The 22,155-nt window shown below is 35.2% G+C and overlaps 1 protein-coding gene across 2 annotated transcripts in view; it reads right to left on the reverse strand.

Moving 5' to 3' along the window:
• Nucleotides 1-15,495, reverse strand: part of LOC105831431 — an 88,723-nt gene extending 73,228 nt beyond the window's left edge. For both annotated transcript variants that reach the window (XM_012671557.3, XM_012671555.3), the window contains exon 1: nt 14,784-15,495. In XM_012671557.3, the coding sequence (XP_012527011.1) occupies nt 14,784-14,841 (58 nt within the window). In that variant the 5' untranslated portion in view covers nt 14,842-15,495. The remainder of the gene's footprint in view (nt 1-14,783) is intronic.
• Nucleotides 15,496-22,155: the final 6,660 nt, after the last annotated feature.

Raw genomic sequence — 22,155 nt, forward strand, 5'->3', positions numbered from 1 at the left:
TATTTTTGGTGTCCTAATTCATAGATAAAATTCGAGCGGTGAGACCTGCAGCTGAAGTAACTGCAGAAAGAGTCCGCATGCCTCTATACTTCGTATTCCATGTCTTGCCTCGGTTTGACCTATACTCGACTATTCAGAGATGCAAACAAACGAAAAGCAAGTCGAGCAAGTTGTATGGAAAGTAAATAATAGACATTTCGAACGCGCCGCAAAGGGATGTGAAAACCACTTTCGTCCACGAAGTGATACTACACTCACGGCGTTTATATAACAACCCTCGAAATGCGTGTCACGTCATCCCTTCGTTCTTCCACGAGCAAGCAGGTTTTTATCGATTATTACTACGTGAGGGTTCTCGGGGGGTGATTTAGGCTCCCCATGGTGCGAGGCATTAAAGTCTGATGCTCTTTCGGGGGTCGAGCCGACATGGCCGGAGGCTGCGCGCGTTGCACCAGCATAAGCTCTCGAAGATGAATGCGTCTGAGGTTCACGCACACCTTTCCGACATGGAGTTTCTCTTTTCAACGTTTCTTTCTCTCTTCTCAGTTCAGTCCCCCTTGAGTTTAGTGTGTTTGCTGAATTATTCAATCCTGTTTCATTCTTAAGGATGCTCATTCGTGAATTGGTATTCTTAGAGAGACGCCACGCTATGACGAGATAAGCGGGAATTCATTCCCTTTTCAAACAGCCCTTTGTTCCTTCCGATACAATCACATAAATACAATGCAGATCCGTTATTTATATATTGATAGGGAGATTTATTATAATCGCGTGACTTGGATGAAATTATTTTAATCAGAACTAACAAGATGGCTGAATCTTTTTATTCCTGACTAAACGGATGAAATTCCGCAGGGAGTTTCTACGTGTCGCGTGACAAAAATAATGATATAATCAATCATGCTTGCTTGTGTGTGTGCGTATTTGTGAGACATCGCTGTTAGGACGATAAATATTTAATTATACACACACAATTGCGGAGTCTTTAATCTTCAGAACAGTTTTCTGTTTTTACAGTCTTGTTTTTACAGTCTTCTTTGATGCGGAAATGTATTGAAATTGATTTTACGCGATCGTCGCAGCGTCACAAGCGGGCGCGTACCTCTGCGGTTTTCCGCTCGCGTTCTACTCGAAAGTTTCGTTCGGGTATGACAGCGAGCGACGTTGAAGTGTATATCCGTTATTTTCCGAGCGATCGAACATTTGCTCGTCGCATGGAACGAAGGAGAGAAGAAGGCAGGAATGGGAACCGTAGAGAGCAACTGTGGGAAAGCGACGACGTCGTTGGCTTCGCTATCAGCTGCTCGGGATGCGAAATAGCGAAGCCATTGAATTCCCTGAGACAAAGGGAGTGGCAGGACGGGACGCGTTGCGGGGATTTGTTTCACGATCAAGCTTGAATTGCTTTGAATCCCCTGCGAGCGAAGGCTAGGTGTCAGAATTTAATAATTAGACTGAATTCAAGTTTAATTTGATGCTTATATAAATTTAGCTTGATACTATTTATTTATAATTTAGAACAATATTGAATCTTTAATTCAATTCATTATTTAATGGAATTTATTTTCATTGTTTGTACCAACAAACTAATAAGATTTTATTTTATATTTTATTTTATATTTTACTAATTAAATTCAATTTTATTCAATTTATATTAATTTTGTGCGACTAGATAAATAAATAAATTTTCTTTCAATAATCGCAGAGAGTTTATTCCGATTGGAATGAATTAATAAGAAAGCAAGGTAATAATAATCTTGATCTCAAATAGCGTTGTCATCGAGGAAGACACGCGCCTTCACACGCAACGAAAATTAATCCTGCCTTACGTCCGTGCGTGATTCATACGAGAAATATGAGTAGGGAACGGGCGGGGAAATAGAACCGATATGCACGTGATACAATCCCATCAGTGCTGCAAGCAGGTCGAAAGAAATTAACGAGAGTTAATTGCAGCTCGTAAATCCTGGTATTTAACGGTAGATGAGCCAGCGACAAAAAATCGACGCTCATTTGCATGCAACTCTCATTTGTATCGTAAAATTTATAATAGAAAACTGTGTCTGTCACAACATCACACTTAAAATTAAGTCCTTTAAGAGGATGCTAAACTGCCCATCAAATTTGATTGAGGTCGATAATGTAAAGTCATTCGTTTACCCTTGTTTATAAAAATATTTGTTTCAAAATACAAATTATGTAGCTTATACGTACAATAAAAAATATCCCTCATTTCAGAATAGATTAAAGAATAAGACTATATCGTCAAATTACGACTAAAAGCCGTAAAAAGTTTTTTTTAAATCAAATTTTCAAAAATCTGTAGTGAAAGCGTTTAGATAAATAAAATTTGATCACACAAATAACTCTTTTTTATGGCTTTTAATCGTAATTTGACGAATATAGTCTTATTCCTCATTCTATTTTAAACTGATGTATGCCATTTATTTGTATGCATAAGCTACATAATTTGTATTTTAAACCAAATATTTTTATGAACAAGAATAAACGAACGACTCTACGTTATCGACCTCGATCAAGTTTGACGGGCAGTTTAGGATCCTCTTAAAGAGAAAAAAAAGAGAAAGAGAAAGAGAGAGAGAGAGAGAGAGAGAGAGAGAGAGAGAGAGAGAGTTTTCTCTTCTAGAAAACAATAAAGCAAACCTACGAAAATTTTTTTAGCGTAAATATACATAATTACAACAGGACCAATTGTCAATATCACGTGCTATTTATATACTTGTGCTCATGTACTTTCTAGAACGGAAAATGTTTTCAACGGATGATTGATATTATTAATTTCTATCTGTTTAAGAAGGTACTTTTAGTAGAATAAAATATTAAATAAAATAAAATATAATTTTGATTTACAAAAAACAAAACAATATTTACAAGACAAGACAGTAAAAGAATAAATACTTTTATATATACTTTTTGTAACATAATATTTATAGGTAGTTGGAGAATTTTTGTATAAACTGATTCCAAAAATTTAATATTGATATCTAAAATATAAATTTCACAATACAAAAGAAACTACCATATGTTTACCATATTTTAAAAACATTTGTAATTTAGTTAAGAAAGAAACAATTCCCTAATATATGAATATTAATTTTGCACTTATGCCAATTTATGTAATTGTAATTTAATCCTTTCAACTTTAAAATTTAGTTAAAGTCAAATCATTAATCAATTACAAACGATAAAAGAGATCAATCGTTTCCAATTACAATAAATAAATTTCATGTTCAAAGAACAAACTTTTCCTTTCCTCAGTACACATCAACTTGCAACGTAACCAACAAAGCCTACGGAGTGTAAAAGATGCATTTGCATATCAATCCTTCACGGCCCACTCGCGACGTAGTAACGTACTTCGATCTTCGCTAGAAAATTGCGATCCGGTCACTTTTTCCACCCACGATTTCCGATTGCCTGTAACACCGTGAACAGCTGCTCGTTATTTTAAAATATCTCAAAACTTTTTAAATAAAAATCTATGTATGTTTGCATTGTTATTTTCATTAACAAATGCTCTTGTCACTCGTTTGAAACACATTAAGATTTACTAATCCTTTTACATTGCTAATGACATATTCGTCTGGGAATTTCTCAAAGATTACAATTAAGTGCAATGGAAAAATCTCACGTCATTGAATCATTGTGTAATTATTCTATAAATATAATAGTAGTAATTTAATGCATAATTGCAGTCAAGATATCTAATCTCTTTGCTTATCTTATCTCGCGCTTGACGCGGTGATTAATTTCTTGTTACTCAACACAATTACTCTGCTGCTTAATAATAAAACATGTTTTGCGTTGTGATATCGTTAATATACAATTTTTATTATTCGTTGGTATTACTGTTTAATAACAAATTTTATTTACAAAATCTTTGAGAAATTCCCAGACGAATATATCATTAGCAATGTAAAAGGATTAGTAAATCTTAATGTGTTTCAAACGAGTGACAAGAGTGACAATTTGTTAATAAAAATGACAATGCAAACATACATAGATTTTTATTTAAAAGGTTTTGAGATATTTTAAAATAACGAGCAGCTGTTCACGGTGTTACAGGCAATTGGAAATCGTGGGTGGTAAAAGTGATCGGATTGCAATTTTCTAGCGAGGATCGAAGTACGTTACGAATTTTTAACTTTTGAGTGTTTACAATGTATTACAATGTATATATAGCTAGAATATCACAGAGAATATCAAATTCTGTTTAAGATTGTAAGCTTGTGTAAAAAAAGACTTTGCAACAACGATCTGTAAATGGACGCGGTTAAAACAAGCACATTTCTCAACTTTCTTAGCATAAACTCGAAAATGATTCATCCGTTGTGGTTCTCGTCATAAACATTTCCGCGGGACATGCTTGAAAGCATGTCTTGAAAACTATTCTCGTACGGAAACATACTCTACATTCTACGCGTCAGATGTTAGCAGTAAACTGGGTGACGATTTTTTAAACACTCATGTTTCTGAATTTTAATCGCATAATCATTCTAAACTCTAATTCTGATAAAGTGGAAGTCGAGAACATTCCTGTTTCTTTGATATCGTATCACAGAAATTATTTTAGAATAAGAAGCAATTCCGTATTGCTTAATTCAAATAAAAAGATAAGAAATATATAATCTGAATATTTTAAGATTTTAATATTTTGGAATAATTTAAAATTTTAATATTATTCCTCTCTCTCTCTCTCTCTCTCTCTCTCTCTCTCTCTCTCTCTCTCTATTTCTCTTTCTCTCTCTCCCTGCCCCATTTCTCTTTCTGTTAAAATAATACGTAATGTATACAGTCATACTGCAAAGATTTCTGTTTGCTGATTCATAGGAAGTGTCAATCCTGCTTGTTTTTTAAATTCCTCCAACGCTTTAGAAATATCGAGCTGTTTCGGAACAAGATACTCTTTAGAGATTCAACGAGAAGAGGACCTCCCGTGCGAGATATTCCTTAGAATCTTCAAGGGCTGACTCTCCGAGGAAGAATCCTGATACGATCCCAGCTCCTTTCTAAGGGAGGAGTGTACTATAATACACAGATCAGAATTCGGCCGCCCACGATGTTTCGCCATTCTAAACCGTATTAATTTGTTCAACTGTTATCAAAAGCTTATTGTTACAAAAGCTTATTATATAATAACAATAAATGTAGCCTAAAACAAATAATATAACATAAAACAAATTAAATAAAAACAGTGATGATAGATAAAACATAATAATTTTAAGATAAAAGACAATCATCGAGAGTATTTTGCTATGAAAACCCTTTTACTTAAACCGGTCAAAACTGGCATTTAAACTGTAGGTCCCATAGGTATCTTTATATAAATTGTAAGAAGCACCATAAAGTATGTTAAAAAGTCACCATACTTTTGATAAGAGAAGAGAAGAAAAAGCTAAGAAAGAGAAGAAAAAAATTAAATATATTTTTAATAAAAATATAAAAGACTAAAAAAGAAAAAGAATGGGTCAATGAAAATTAGCGCATGGCTTCCTAAACCTATATATCGATTGATCGGAGAAAAAACCTACATGTTACATCTGCTCTTTCCACGCGCGGCACCCTAAGAGTGGCTAGATTAATATCACGATGGCCCTTTCGTCGTGCAAGAATAAAAGGATGGAGTGAGGGCATCACATGTACTAGAGGGGCAGGAAATTGCTCTGGAAATGATTCTAATTTCCTGGCCTCGTAAGGAGAAATACCAGGTAGTATCCCGATCTGTTCCGTTGATGTTCTATAATCCGTTGTAATCGATCGGATCGCGATTCTTGCCTTTTCATCATCTAAACTACAGGTGGCCAACAGCTAGCTGCACGCGTGATGGCATGAGGATCTCATTACAACAGTAAGCTCTTTGTTTGCGTATTTTATCAACTGTTTTACAAATTTCAAAATTTCTATTGCTCAAATTGGAACGGAATACATTAAACCAGTATTGAATCCTGGTTAGATATCAATTTTATCAAAAAGAGATTTTATATTTCAATATTGATCCTGTGTTGGATTAGCATCAAAATAATGTTATGGTATCAGTTTAATATGTAGAGTAATATTGAATAATAGTATTAGTTGAATATACTGCTAGTAGATTTCAGTACCAATGATGAAATTAACAAAAGAAGTATGCCAAGTATCAATACTGAAACAATATTCTGCAGGTAGATTTTTAATATTAACCTAGTAGCACAAAAGATATTGACGCAATATTGGGAAGTAATGCAAAGGCAATATTCCCAATATCAAGGCACAATGGATTCGATCTGAGTGCCAGAGATGGGGCCCCATTTGGGGACCACCTCCCGATCCACTATTATTATTATTATTCCCAATATGTCCAATATTGTAAAGTAGACGCTTCACTTCATTGAGCCAATTTGTCCAAGTAGTAATATTGATTCAATATTAATTCAACATTGGGCGATGCTGAATCAATTAATTTGTCATATTGGACATGAATTGTATTCTAAATTGGAACTAATATTTTATGATCAATATTGACGTTACATTGGGAAAACATTGGTCAATGCATTCCCAATATAATCAATGTTTAGACAATATTATAAGCTAATGTAATGCCAATGTATTCTGCTACTAGAATATGTATAAAAATTAACAGATTGTCTCCAAACGCAAAGTAGTACTCCGCCGCCAGAGGGACGCGCGGCTAAACGTTCTCCCGTAAAAAAAATTTCACGCAGTGCATTATAAACCCACTGATACTTGCACGATTACTTTCTAGAAAATTAAAAAAAAATTCTTTCATGAAGAAAAAAACAAATAAGTAACAATTAAACAATGCTAAATGTTGAATCAGAATGTATCGCTAAAAGTGTAGAATTGTAATTATAAACAAGAAATAACAAAAATATTCACCATTGTAATTTAAGACAGATTTTGACATAATGCGAAAGTTATTGAGGCTATAACGAAGATTTGATACATTTGTAACAAAAAGTTGAAAGCAGAATGACTCAGTTTTAAAAAGCGAATTGTCCCACCTAATCCGAAACGGTGAACTACCTACGCGAAAAACGTCGACGAAGAGAAATGGAAGACTCATCGTCTGATCAAAGAGTTTCCGCCGCTCCATTCCTCGCGAAACGGTTTAACCCGAGCAGGGGGGAAACTCAATTCAGAGTCAAGAGTTGGCCGAGAACTTGATCTATTTTCTTAATGGCCGCTCCGTTGGCATGCGTCCTAATGCAGTGGTGCCCACCATTCATTGAGAGAGCTTTCACGAGAGACTACAAATATTCAAGAATTATAACCCAATCGAAGAAAACTTTGATTTTAAACAATAATTTTACAATACATTTCTTATACATATATAATATACCTATTGAGATTAAAAATAGCGTATACAATAAAAAAAATCAAAACACTATAAAAAAATTAATAAAAATATAAATTAATAAAAAATCTTTCTGAAGCAATTTGCAGATAATACGGAACAACCGTGGCTTGAGAACCGCCATCTTAATGACCGACGAATTCGTGCGTCTTATCTTCAGGGTCCGCGGAAACTTTAGATCGGACCGGTTGACTTCTCTTCGTGTACGCAGTTGGAATACGCAGTCGGGGCGGCTTTTTTGATAGCGCGCGGCTGTCGCCGGCGCGATGATGGATGACGCTGCGCGCGCGGCAAGAACGCGAAAGCCCTCCTATCCGTCGCCTCGTCTGCGACGGAGAAACCATCGTGTCGGGCGACGACCACGGCGATGCATCCAATGATCGTGATTAATGGCGGCAACATTGTTGCTGCGAGACTCTCCACCGGTCGGAGGCGACAGGTGCCATTGAGGCATCGGGGCGAATCATGCGCGCGATTATCACGCCGCCGCGCCGGTTCGACGTGTTTGTCGCGCGTCGCTACGTCGCGTCGCGTTGCGTCGCCTCGCGGCGGCAAAACCCGTCCGATCCGATGTCATGGGATTTACATCTCACGGATGTTACGAGGCAGAATTCGCGGATATTTTTCAACCAGTGATCAGAATGGAACTTGATTACTTATTTACTTAGATGAGTTGGAATTAAATGAAAAAATACCAAGAAGCTAAAAACAAACAAAAAATTCTCATAAATGAAGAATAAGTTCAAAATCACAATATTTCTAATTGTAAGTTAAATTTTAATTTGATGAAAAAGTGCATTGTGCTTGTTTATATTTTAATGCCAATTAAAATACTTTTAGGCAATTTTAATTTCTGTATAAATGAATTAATTGACGCTCTTATATCTTAATTAATTTGCGAAGAAAGAAATCCGTGTGACACTAGTTTCAGGTTCACAACACTGTCGACCGTATTTCGTTAAATAAGTCTGCGGCTGAAGATGCTATCGTCTTTCGACACGCTCAGTCAATTAAACTGGACTCCTCTCTTGACAGGGCTTACTTAATTGATCCAATTTACAAAGAGATTAAGCGCGTTCCGAGACGAGTTCCAGACAGACGAGTGGCCAAAATTTCCTGACCAAACGGCCAATAATTATATGGCGTCCGCCAGGTATTTGGTTAAGATCACGAGATCTCTCAGCGATATCATTTTGTTCTCTCTCTCTCTCTCTCTCTCTCTCTCTCGACAAGAAGGTCTCGTGGACTTCGAATAATTATCACTTCCGAACGGTCGTGTTTTTATCTCCATCTGTAGCATTTCGTATAATGAATCGACGGAATGTGGTTGTCATTTCTTATTCGCATATTAAAAATTTGCAACTTTGTTTAAAAACAATAGAATTCTTATCTAATATCTTATCATCTATGAATTATCTATTGTACCATAATTATACAAATATTTTATTTCATATATAATTATTTTCTATGGAAATTTGCGATAATCAAGATCTATCGGATATTAATAATGTATAATTATCACATTTGTTTGAGAAAATTATTCGAAAACATAAATTTTCATTTCCCCAACTTTTAATTTTTTTTTTCAATTTATTGAGAATGAAATTAAGAAAATAATCTAGAGGAACATTTTATAGTAAAATATTATCGAACATTAAACCCCACACACACTCACGCAAACAAACAACAATCTTCCACTATGTTTTTACCAAAATATGCCGGATAAATAAATATCCATGTCTCCCGTTAATATTCTTAAAATATACGTGTTGCACGGTCATCTCGGAACCGCCCTTGATACACCCTGGAATCAGAGGGAACCAAAATAACCCGCGCGTCGCAGACTCGAGTCCCTGCGCGCAAAGAACAACATTTTCGGGCCGCTCCTAATGGCCTCTCGAGAACCCTTTCTTGTCGAGTTTGGCTGTGCGAAGGTGTAAATTGGACAGCGGCGACGAGCAAGAACCTCGTTTTAGCGTATTAAAAGAAAAAGTCCTCGCCGCCAAGCCGTGTCGATGACAATCGTAGATATTCTTGTATTCGAACTTTCTCTCGTGCACGGAAAAAAGTGTCACAGATTATTGCTCTGCCGCTGATTTATGCATGTATGAAAGGGAAACGGAATTGCTCTTTCTAAAAAAGTAAAATTTTATTTAGCTTAAAATAAAAAATGTTATCTACATAAATTTAGTTTACGTTTATTATAACGTAGTTTAAAATATCGTGATTCGTTCTACTGAAAGATAAGAATGCTTCAATCTGTTTTATTTACTTACTTTGACATTTATATTCAGTTACCTATCTGCATGTATTCAATAATTTAGGTAGAATGGATTTTGAAATATTCCTGCACATTTTATAGATCGAAGCGTGTGTTTTTAATGTATGGCACAAATATTTATAATTTAAAAAAAAAGTCTTAAATGAACCGTTGGTACTGAACCGCGTACTAAGTAAATTTAGCACTCCGGCATGAGATCAGGTAGCTTGAATTAGAAAACATTGACCGCTAAGATGCTGATATAAAGACTTAACTCTGTACAGAGAATCGCCTGAAAGTTCCGTGAAGGCGAGCTTCAGGCATGATTAATCTCGATGGAATTATTAACACTAAGCACTAGACCAACAACCCCGTCAAATTAACAATGAAGATTTCAGACTTATTTTAAGTTTTAGAAAATATTAAGATTTTTTTGAAATTTATGTTGACTTTTGTCGAGATAAAAAATTATTGTATACGCCAACTTATTTTCTACCAACCACTTTAATGGCAAATTTATTTAGACATTTTCTAATTATTGTATTTGTAATTTTTTTGTAATTAGATTAATATTATAATACCAAGTCACAAAAATATAAATCATATCAATTTAAATTTCTTCTTTCTATACACATACGTAAAGATTCCGAAAATTTATGCAAATAAAGGATTGGAAAATTGGAAAAAAATAACATTAATTGCCTAGTTTACGTCAAGAATATTTGTTTGCTTCTATGTACATTTTCTTCGGTTGATTTCCTTGGAGGTTGCCATTGATCACGAAGACAGCTGGGGCCTTCTATGAATCAGGATTATCTACCGAGCGTGAGAATCGCCGCCGCGATCACCGTAGCTCGTTAACTTAATCCGATAAAGAATTGACAAGACAGTGATATTTCCGTCGCAAACTACATTCTTCACGGAGTGGTTGGTCAGTTAAAATCACGATTTATCTCGAATGATATGCAGATCAATTTCTCTCGTTTTTCATTTAAAAATGGATTATGCATTTTTATGCAGTGTAAAATTTTTATAACTCCTTAATTACGAACTGGTTTCGCTGTTAATTGGTGATATAAATTGTATAACATAGTATATATGCGATCGATATAAAAGAAAATTAATAGCAAATACAATTTTCTTTTTATTTATTTGATAAATAAAAGCTTTAGAAGGCATGTGTGATTTTTTTCCTTCTTCAAAAATATTGACATAAAATATTGACATAAAAATATTAATGGGAAAAAATATTATTATTTCTTACAGTGTACTCGAAAGTTCACTTGACTTGAATACTGGAATAATAATAGGGACGCTAAATCATGTATTTCACGAGGGAAATATTCTTTTCTCAGTTTTTCTGCATGTCTCGTCGGATTTCTGTGTATTTTATAAAGCGGATAAACGAGCCTTCTACCTGAATGTTCGAAGGCGTAAGGGCGTGCGGCATTTCTTCAAAGATTCGAATGCACTGTAAGAAAAAGAGAGAGGAAGAATCTTAAAGAGCTCAGTTTAAAAGTCTTCTTTACATTTTTGCAGCTTTACGCGCAGGTTTGCCCGCTCCGAAAAAATATCTCTTCATCCTGTGGACACTATTGTCACCTAAATACCAATACTCCACACATATACACACACACGCACACACAAATTCATCTGTAAAATCCATAAAATCACCTACGAGTTTCTTTTACGGGTGGTTTCGAGAAGAAATGTGACGCGCAAATCTTTATGAAGTTAAGCTTGAATTTAAGCTTCAAGATTTCTATTTTGTCATGAATTCAGCTCTTAAACGTCATCGGAAAGTACAATAATGTTTACCTCTTTTTAAAGAAATTGGTTACATTTCTGTATTATTCAGAACCGTGAAATTTGTGATACTATTAAGTAGTCACGAAATGTTTAAAATGAATTAGAATTAGGTACGCCAACGTGCCATAAATCCGGTTCATGTTTCATGTTTAAATAGAATGTTCAAATTTATAAATTGCATTTTTACAAATGCAAAAAAAACTTAAATACAAAGAAATTTTCTTTATATTTGTATTTACGTTCTTTTTTTATTCCAAAGGAGACTAGAGGGTCGCAGATTGTTCGAAAGTTTTTTGGAGCAATTTTTGGTGACGAACTAAATGTCGAGTTTTGACATACACACACATCTAATTTGCAATCTGCATTCGTACATCTTCGTATCTACTTCGGCCGATCTTTTACGCTTAGTCTCCTTTTAACGGCGTGCAAAGAACGAATAAGAACTCACTAAGTAAAGCCGCTCATTAAAAGCGTCCTAATTGCAGTACCGTTAACTCATGTTCATATAATTACAAACTGTTAAAGCAAAGCCAAACGTTAGCTGTTTCAGACTTATATCGCTGTTTATTAGCCAAACAAAAAAAAAACACAATTTTTTAATGTCACAGATCTGATTATCGGTAAAAGAAGCTAAGTTACATTATTCATAAAACAACAATCGTCAAATTAAATAGCCGCTAAAAGTTGCTTCCTTCCGAAAAGAAAAAAAAATACGTAGATTACGCGTTCTGCAGCTCTGATGAGTTTTCAGAATATAAATTAATTACGTTTAGTTTGTTACAAGGTGACAAAAAGAGAATTTGATGCAAATTTATTCGAATTTATTCGAGTTTAAATCATTTCTAATAAAGTATATTGATGCATGCTATCGCAATATGGCTCTTTTTACACAGACAATCATCAGTTGTGTATCAGTGATATTAAATTCGCGATGTACTCGATGTGATCGCGTGCTCGATCTTGGAAATGCGCATTTCGCAATACACGAAATGAAAAGAATCAACAGGAACGCGACGATGTCGTCGCGAGCATATCCACAATAAAATGTGTTTGGTCGATGGAAAAAGCGGGCGTTATGTCAGTCTTCATATCAATCTCTCGGAAGTCAAACCAATCAACTTCCCGAAATAAGAAAGCCTGCAGACGGAAATCGAATGAGACTCTATAGTCACGATGCTGCGATGCGAAATGAAGGAATTTATTCATTTAACAAAGTTGAAAGTAGCTTCTGAGGAGGCTCGTATCTCGAAACCGAAACCAAAGGATCTACCTGCTCCCTCCCGCGCGATACCTCACAAAAGACTCACTGAACCGCGTCGCAAGTGAAAATGTGTCATTACCGCACAAATTACGATGCCGGTGCTTCCATACGCATCCTGCGTCCCTCGATATAATTGCCGTGAATTAACGTCGATCGATGGATAGCCCGCGGAGAGATGTCGGCAGTATATATATTGGCGCGACTACTAATGTTACGCTACGACCATATTTCTCGAAGCGTAAATTGCATGGAGGGCATTGGGCGACATAAAAATACTAAATAGTGCTTGCAGATTGAATGATAGATTACTCCAATTCTGATCACAATTATTACCATAAAACTGTGTAAAAAGGGGTGTAATCTGCGCAGTCAGATTTTTGCTCATTGCCGAAATGTCAATTAGTGTTTGTTGGTAACGTGAAACAGTTAAAATCCACTTTAGATTTGAAAGCGTCAGATTTCAGGAGAGAAATCTGATACATTTCTAGTAATTTTTTTTACAAAATATGCAGTTTGATGTAGAGTTACTAAACAATTATCAGTAAAAATAATTGTTTAAAAATAAGCTTAAAATAGCAAGACTTTAAAATAATGAATTGCAAATTAATGTATTGTTTTATTCTAATATTCTAATTTAATAATTTGATTAAAATATCATTCTTTACTCAAAACTGTAATTATAATAAGCTGTTTTTATGTTTATTGATTGATGCAGACTCAGATGTATATTTGTGCTCTCTCTCTTTCTCTCTCTCTCTCTCTCTCTCTCTCTCTTTCTCTCTCTCGATGCTTGTATATAAGCGTCTATTTTTTCTGTTACTTTATGTAATCTATGTTTTATACTTTACATGGAATTAAATAAAATACATCTTGAATTTCAACACGATCTATAGATTACCACAGTACGCTTAAACACCTGATATAACATCCTTGAAATTAATTTACATACTGCGTTCAGTATTATTACCTTATTCAATTGACAATTTTATGTACAAATACTGTTTATGACTGTTTAACCTACAGATACATTTGTTATTGTTTTTCTATTTAACGTGTGAAATTTAAAATTATATGGAGCTAACCGAATCGACAGTTTTGAATTTATTATTATTATGGTACGACTGAAGATTATTAAAGTATACTCGAAACGTTTAGTGAGAAATTGTATTTCAATAAACTTACTTTTTTTATTTATTGACATCCTTAGTTATTCGTTTTAATCTTTTAAATTCATCTATTGCTTAGAAATGTCAAACCCATACAATTTATTTAAAAAAGAACAAAAATATCACAAGATTAGTTAACGTGTAATTTTTTTTAGAAAAAAAGCATACATTTTTTTTTAAATAAAATTAGAAATAACAGAATTAAATTAAAACATAGAAATATCCAAAATATATGCATAGAAAAAGAATTAGTATTAAATCAACAATTATTCTCATATATATAAGCAAGAATGTAAAATCCTTAAAGAATTTGATAATCTTAAATACATTATCAAAAAGAAATTTGTATATATATGATTTAACAAAGAAAAATATATTTCTCTATATTCAATAATAATTTTCATGGGGTCAAAGAGATAAAACAGCAACCATCTTTACAAATCAAGAATTAAAATTTTGTGATGAAAATCTGAAATGAAAATTTAGCATATTTTGTTGAAATTTAAGATTACCAAAATGTTTACGTTCTCATGTTAACATACGTCTGAATGATTGCTGATTTGCTACTAACTTTCCTTCCGTGTGCGCGATCGCCGCATTGCAGATTGCAGCTGCACCGAGAATATCCCTCGTTTAATTTCACGGTAGAATCAAACAAACACCCGGTCGATTTCATTCATCACGTAAATCGCGGGGAAAGCACGAGCTTTAATCGATCCGGGTGCCCCCTCCCCCGCCCCATCGTTGGAACGCGCGAGCCTCCTCCGCGTGAATTACGGCGATCCGTCGGGGAGGGGGAGGCGCGCGTAACACTCGCTCGCTCGACGGCGGGCACGTGGCGGACCCGGGCAGAGCAGGCCGGTACGTTACGGGCGGATTATGTATACGCGAAGATTGAAAAGTTATACTCACTCTGACAGCTGGCGGCGCCCAGGAGGACGATCAGCAGCAGGATCCTCGTCGGCTCCATTCTTCACGGGGTTTGTTTCCGCAGCTGTCACGGCACACTTATCAACCCCCGCACTCCCTATTCCTCCACAGAGACGGAGGGCCACCACACTCGGGAGTCGCGAGGGACACTCGCAGGGGCGAGAGAAGGTCCTCGAGTTTCCACGAGGAGCTCGCTGTACTCGCTGTTTGTACTCGCGAGTCTCTCTGTTCCGCTTCCCGTGTTTCTCCTCCTTCCGTCCTGGTGAGACGAAACGGAGCGTGCAGAGGGGCACTTTCCACGCTAATTTCACACACCGTGTCGGAGGCGAGTGGATACCGTTCCGCGCCCGCCAACGTCACGCCGGCTACCCTCGATAACGGCACGATGACGACGACCACGACGAGGACGACTGTCTCTTCCGCCGCCCCGGGAAGACAGCGGCCGGAGGGAGCGAGAGAAAACTTCGCCTTCTTCTCCTTTCGGTTCCTATCGCCGGCACGTGACGGTGAGATAAGAGGACCGCCGCCGTCTCTCGGCTCATGCGTGCGAACGACCGTGCCCTTTCGCGGAGAGGGGGGGGGGAGGGCCGGGAGGGTCGAGTGCGGACGGCACGTATCCGGAAAACCGGCTGGCAATCCACTCTCGTCGTGCGATTGAAAATCCGGACGGGTAGAGCGTACGCGACCGCGCGACGCAGCGGCTCGCAGACGAATGCCACCGGAGAGCGACGCTCTTCCGAGTTCCGCGTCGGCATAGGTGCGCGTCCGTAAGTCCCCCCACTCACTCTTCCCCCCCCCTCCCACTCCCCACCCTCCGTCCCATTCTCGGCTTTTCTTCCGCCGCCGCGCCGGCCGGCGCCGCCGTCTCCCTCCTTAACCCCACCGGGCGCGTCGAGCGCGCGTGCGGTCGACGCATCAATTACGTTTGAATTAGAGCCGAACGTGTCGTCGGGCCGTCGAAAAATTTCGCCCCGGGACACGTCTCTTTCTCTAAATTCTATCTCTATTCTCTTCGCTTTTCTTCCTTTTTTTCCTATTGAAAACGAGATTCTTTTTTGCGCATAATACCGAAGGAAACTGGAAAAACACGTTTTTCGCCAAACGGCTGATTTGTGGGGTGATTCATCAGGAACCTTCGATGTAAAAATGTATTACGCAGATTTTCAAAAAGATAATGAAAAACTTATGAAAAACAGTTTGCAGACTTCTCTATATTGCGTTTAAAAATAATATAACAAATTTGGCGGTGGTTTTTTTGCATCTGATTCCTAAATTATTTCTGTAAGAAGCAGAAATATATTAAGAAATAATAACAAAAATATTAATTTTTTAAAATTATGTAACACTTTGATCCTTTGCACAGTGGGTCGCCCAGAGACCTACCTATATATTTCTTTAGCTTTGTACACTGGAACCCCGCGTTAGCGGACTGTTCGGGGCTTTAGTCCGCTAACGCGGGGTTATCTCCTATTGCTTGGTTTCACTCCCACTCCGTGAAATACGCGACTGCATTGCTCATTGCTATCCCCACACATGCTACTCATGTGGGCCGAGTGCATATGGAGGGGATAGTTTCCGCTAACGCGGAGTACGCTAACGCGGGGTTCCAGTGTAATGCCTAGCGCCACACTATGCGCGTATTCGCGATTCGTAATTCATAATTCGCGATTTATCTGACCACTCGACCAGTGAATCAGTGCGAATGACGAATCGCGCATGATGAATCAACGAATTTTCTCACCACACTATTTATGAACGTCAGATAAATCGCGAATTACGAATTACGAATCGTACGAATCGCGAATACGCGCATAGTGTAGCGCTAGCATAAGCCTTATGTTCAAGTATCGACGGATTTCATAGATCTTTTTCATTTTTTAAAATAATACGACCTTAAAAGGTTTTAAAATAACATAATTATTTAAAAATTAATTAATTGCATATGCTAATAATTTAGCAAAAAATAACGTTTTTTCAGATTTTTGAATTGATGACAAGAAGAAAGAAAAACAACTTTTATTCAAAGATTAATAATCTGAGGACTTTTAGAATCGCTGATTGTGAATTCGATATCAGATTCTTAAAATTTATGATGATCGAGTCAATATGGCAGACCAATTTTTTTTTTAATTCCGATTTGTATGAAAGGGGTCGTTGATTACGAATTCGTTATCGGATTTTTAAAATTCAATGTAGCGGCCTATTTTTTCAAAAATTTGATCCACTTATATATTGGATTGATTATCTTGAATTTTAAAATTCTGATTTGGAATTGTAATCAGCGACCCCAATAATCGATCTGATGCTCATTGTATTAAAATCTTTTGAATAGAAAAATTTGTGCTTTAACAGTTAAGTATTCAAAATAATTTATGTAAAGTTTTATTACAGTGCAAAATTTATTTAATTATACAGAACAGCCACACTGAAAGAAGTTGTAGTAGTAATAAGAAATTTGATAGATTCAATTAGTATGTCTGTTCAACCGACAAATCAGAAATTTTGTAACAATTACCAGATAATTACTACTAATTTTTTACTTATTAAATATGTTAGAATTTCTTATTGATCGAACAACTTTTTCTGTTAAATATGCAGAATTTCTGATTGATCAAATAATTCCTTTTTATTGATCAGTAAGAATATTATGATAATGATACTACACTTATTTAGTTAACATAATTATTTAGTTAAAAAAGAGAGCTTTTTGTTTAATTTAGAGTTTTTTCTTTCATTAATATAATTCAAATATGCGGTTAATGATATGAAGAAATACATACAAATTTTTCATAGCTTTAATCGAAAATAATAACAAATATAAATAGTACACATACATTTTAAATTAAAATACAATTTAACACACAAAAAATGAATAACTTTTATTCATATTATTTTCAAAGAAAAAAAATCTTCTGTCTAATTATGTGCGGCATATTCGTCGGATTCAGTGAAGCATGAGATGATCATGGAAATTACATGCAGATAATTATAATGAATAATGTACACCACAATTCGCAATCGCAATCTATAATCAGTTTTGTTTCAAGAATTTTGCACATTCATACAAGATTATAATGCTCAACCCATAATTCTCATTATTTTCTAATTAAATTGATTAAAATTATTATTGTTTAAGCAGTTGTATAAGCAATATTGTTTGCTCATATTTAATATTTCTATTTAATATTTTAATTTTTTACGCCTTAACTATTGTCATATGACATCATTTATAATTTGAAAAAAGTGTTAAGATCGATATCCTGATTTTTGGAGAAAAGTGCGCAAAAAACGAACATTATTAAAATTGATTATATAAAAATAAATGCATTAATAAGCTTCTTTTAATTTTCAATGAAATAAAAACTATGTTTATTTTTAATTTATAGTTCTCTCTCTCTCTCTCTCTCTCTCTCTCTCTCTCTCTCTCTCTCTCTCTCTCTAAACACAGATTGCCACAAGCGTTATATTGTTCGTGAAATGATTTGGAAAACAAGATTATCCACTTAAAATAAGGTTTACTGATGCGCGAACGTTTTTGAGAAATATATTTTTCATAGAAATATTGTATCTGTCGACAGTCCAGCTGTATATGAATTTTTATAAAGTAATTGTTAGCTACACAATATAATAAAGTGCAGGCATGTGTGATACATACGAATCCAGATTAAATTCTTATTGTTTCTTTACATATATTTTTAGAAAATACTGAAAAATGTTTTTAGGTACATTTTAGGTGTACGTACAAAAATTATCTTATTATAATATCTTGATAGAGGGCTGCTTTGAATGGCTTGAATGGGTACGTGTTTAGACGCAACAATGTTGGGTGTAGAGATGCCGAGAATGAATGGACAGATCAGTGAATGAACGTACCGGACGTACAGGTACGGCGGGAGGGGGGGGGGGGGAGGAAGAAAAAGAGGGGACTTCGGATTCCATTTCCATTCTGATCCCAGTCCCCATTCTCGTTCCCTCAACCCTTTTGATGTGCCTTGTGCCGTGAACGAACAACGAGATTGGAATCCATAAAGAGTATCCTTCCGTAACCCATTGAATATCGTCAAACCACGTTTCTTTCATAATCCTGTCGTACAGTAATGATAATCGTAAAACAAGTAATATCAAGCAATCACCGATACAGGATATATGTAAATATACACGCCTTACATTTATGTTATACGGCAGTTATAATTGTGATATCTATTGAATACTATTTCTTTTTAATCAGATCTGTTCTTCTCCCAGAAACTCGACACATGATGTCGATTTAAATGTCGTTTTGTGGCTTACAGAAGATCGTATTAAGATTAAGATCGATGCAGACACGAAACTTGTCGCTGGTCGGAGGTAGCTCTGCACAGTTGAATACCCTATCTCATTTTCAAAGAAGGAAAGTAACAAGTTCATCGGGAACGTTGTCTCCGGAGGAGTCTGTCATTTCTAGATTAACATCTCCGCCGGAAAAAGACTTTCGGTAGTAATTCCCGGAAAAAGATTTTAGGAAACGCGGATCGTTAGTATTCAACGGGGAATTACATACCATGGTTACCAAAATTTAAATTCAAATCCGATGTTTATCAAAGATGGGCTCCTTGTGTTTTCGTGATGAAGGAAAAATAAAACACAAAACAATTTGTTACGGGAATGTTAATGGTCGTAAATGCAATCGCGATATCTTTGTCGTGTTGCGCTTGGCAACAAACTGCGTCCTCAGTTTATTCGCAGTCCCGACAATGGAATTTTTCTTGCCTTCTCGGCGAAACCCGACGAGACTACGAAGTGCTTTATGCGGAGCAGTGGAATTCTTAAGAAAAGGCAGGAGAAAATTCATATAACGGTCGCGCGCACAGTAACAGGTTACAGGCTTGCTACTAGGGCGAACGTCCTAGCCGGTCCTTTTTTTTTCTCTCTCTGGGAGCTGACTGCCAAAGGACGACAATGCGTTTGAATACTGCACGCACAGTCCCCTTGGAATTTTTATTCTTCGTTGGTTCCTCTGGTTGACTAACACAATGAAAGTTTGTCGCAACATTGGAGACTTGTATTTTCATGTTTGAACTTGCACATACGTAAGCAAAATTTTTGTGACTCCGATCAATTTATCGTGATATCCGTATCTCGCTGCTAATCAACTCAACAAACCGTGTAATCTGGGAAAATTTTTGACATGTTACTTATGACTAAAAAAATAATTTACATTATCCCATGAAGACTATTGTTTACTTTTTTCGTGGTATTCCCATCATGTGATATTGTTTTAACAATGTGCGTTATTTGCAAGTTTATTTATCTTCATACATGTTAATTATTATTGATTAAGATACAAGGTCGTATTATTATAAAACTACAAAAGGTATCTGTTGCAGAATCATTCAATTACGTTGCAGATTCATGAATTAACGAAAAAGCTTAATTATCCGATTGGCTTTTGCGCTTAAGCGACAGTCACTAATTGCAATGCCTTTGTCTCTTTACATCGCCATCATTTCCGTCGCATAATTGTATCGTCATTATCTTCTAAATTAAGCAGAAGACATTGTGCATAATGCTGTGAATAATAGTAAACAGTGAAACAACGTTAATGAGCAATTGTATATGTAAAAACCTTGAAATTAGGCTTTAAACATGCGACATTGTTAAACTTTTATAAGTAATGTACGTAATAAAAAATAAATATAATTATAAATTTATGTGTTATCTCAGAATTTCTAATGAAGTTAATAACACACTGCAAATCTAAGCAAAAAGTTTATAATTTATATAATTTAAAAAGAACAGCAAAGTAAAAAAATATTAAATAATGTCAAATTGTATAAAATTTGGATGCTTTTTGATCCAGGTAAAAATTTTTTCATTCTTAGGTAAATATTTTAATTAGGAAAAAAAGTTTATAAGTTAAAAAAATGGTGTTTTAACAATAACAAATCATATAACTATAAAATAACTAATAACTAATAATAAAAATTAATCAAATAAAAAAAAAATTAATTTATTAAAAATTAACTAACACTAACAATACGTTAAAAATTAATTTTTTAAATTTATTATTTAATTTTTAATTAGTTTTATCCAATTTTTAAACTATTCAACCTATTCTACATTTTTATAATGATTAGCAGGCAGTCTAGAACACTTTAAAAATCAAAAAGATACAAGGAAAAGAAGTATTTTTTACGACAAAATTTTTTACAATATTTGAAAGAGAAAGCAACTTCGTATTATTATTATTATATTATTGATTATCAATTAATCAACTAAGGCTTGTCCTTAATCAATTGTGTTTTTACATATTCTCTTTTTATTAATTTTTTTAAATTTATACATGTATGAATTTGAATTAGAATTAACAAAATAAGAAAAAACATTGTCAGATCAATATTAACTTATGCTTTGTCTGCGGAAGTTTAAGTTGTTTGGTAATAAAATCTAAGCAGCATAATCAATTACGGTAAAATTAAAACGACATTAAAATACGTTTCGACTGATTAAAAAGTGACTTAAAATAAACGTTTTAAAGCCATTTTAATACTGTTTTGATGTTGTCATAATTCTTTTGTTCTACTTGAGAATCAAAATTTGAATCACGACAAAAATAATGTAAATTTAATTTATATGATGTCGATTGATATTTTGATTTTTTTTCCTTAGATTGTAAGAACACATTGTATAAAAAATAAATTTATACATTTAAACATATATAGTTTAATGTGATATTCTGTAACATAAAAAACTAAATCACACTTGTAAATGAAGTATCTTTTACACACTTAAATTTAAAGCAAGGAACTTCATATTTATCTTAAATATATATACATTTCAGTCTACGTTATATCCAAAATTGAGCGTATTTTCAAAATTGGTTTGTCTTTATTAATATCCATGGTAAAAATTTTTTCTTAAATAAATTTTTATTCGAAATCGGTATTATATCCCAACAATGAAACAACTTTTAAAATCCCAGGATACGCCAAAGCATGGAATTTAAAAGCATGGATCGTAGATCCAATAGCGGAGCTCTTCTTTCTCTCGTTTCTTTTTTTTTTTTGGTGCGTTCGAATTTAGATGATTCAACGATGGAATCTCTATGTCATCGTAACAGGAAACCCCGAGAAAAAGGTGTTTCGTGAAGGCCGAAAGCACGCGGGTGGCAAGCATCTCAGCCGACGAAGTTCCGGGTGGTAGGCCGCCGCATGGTATGCCGTGCTTACCACGAGCACCTGCCACTTATTTCTTCTCATTTCTGCCTTCCTTTTTGGGGGGGAGGGTTCCCGCCCTCTCCCTTGCTTCTCTCGCTTTCTCTCTTAACTCCCATTAAACATTGTTCGTCTTCGGCGGACCGGCTACTGCTCGAAAT

Source organism: Monomorium pharaonis, chromosome 4, assembly GCF_013373865.1.
Source record: "Monomorium pharaonis isolate MP-MQ-018 chromosome 4, ASM1337386v2, whole genome shotgun sequence".
Classification (NCBI taxonomy): domain Eukaryota; kingdom Metazoa; phylum Arthropoda; class Insecta; order Hymenoptera; family Formicidae; genus Monomorium; species Monomorium pharaonis.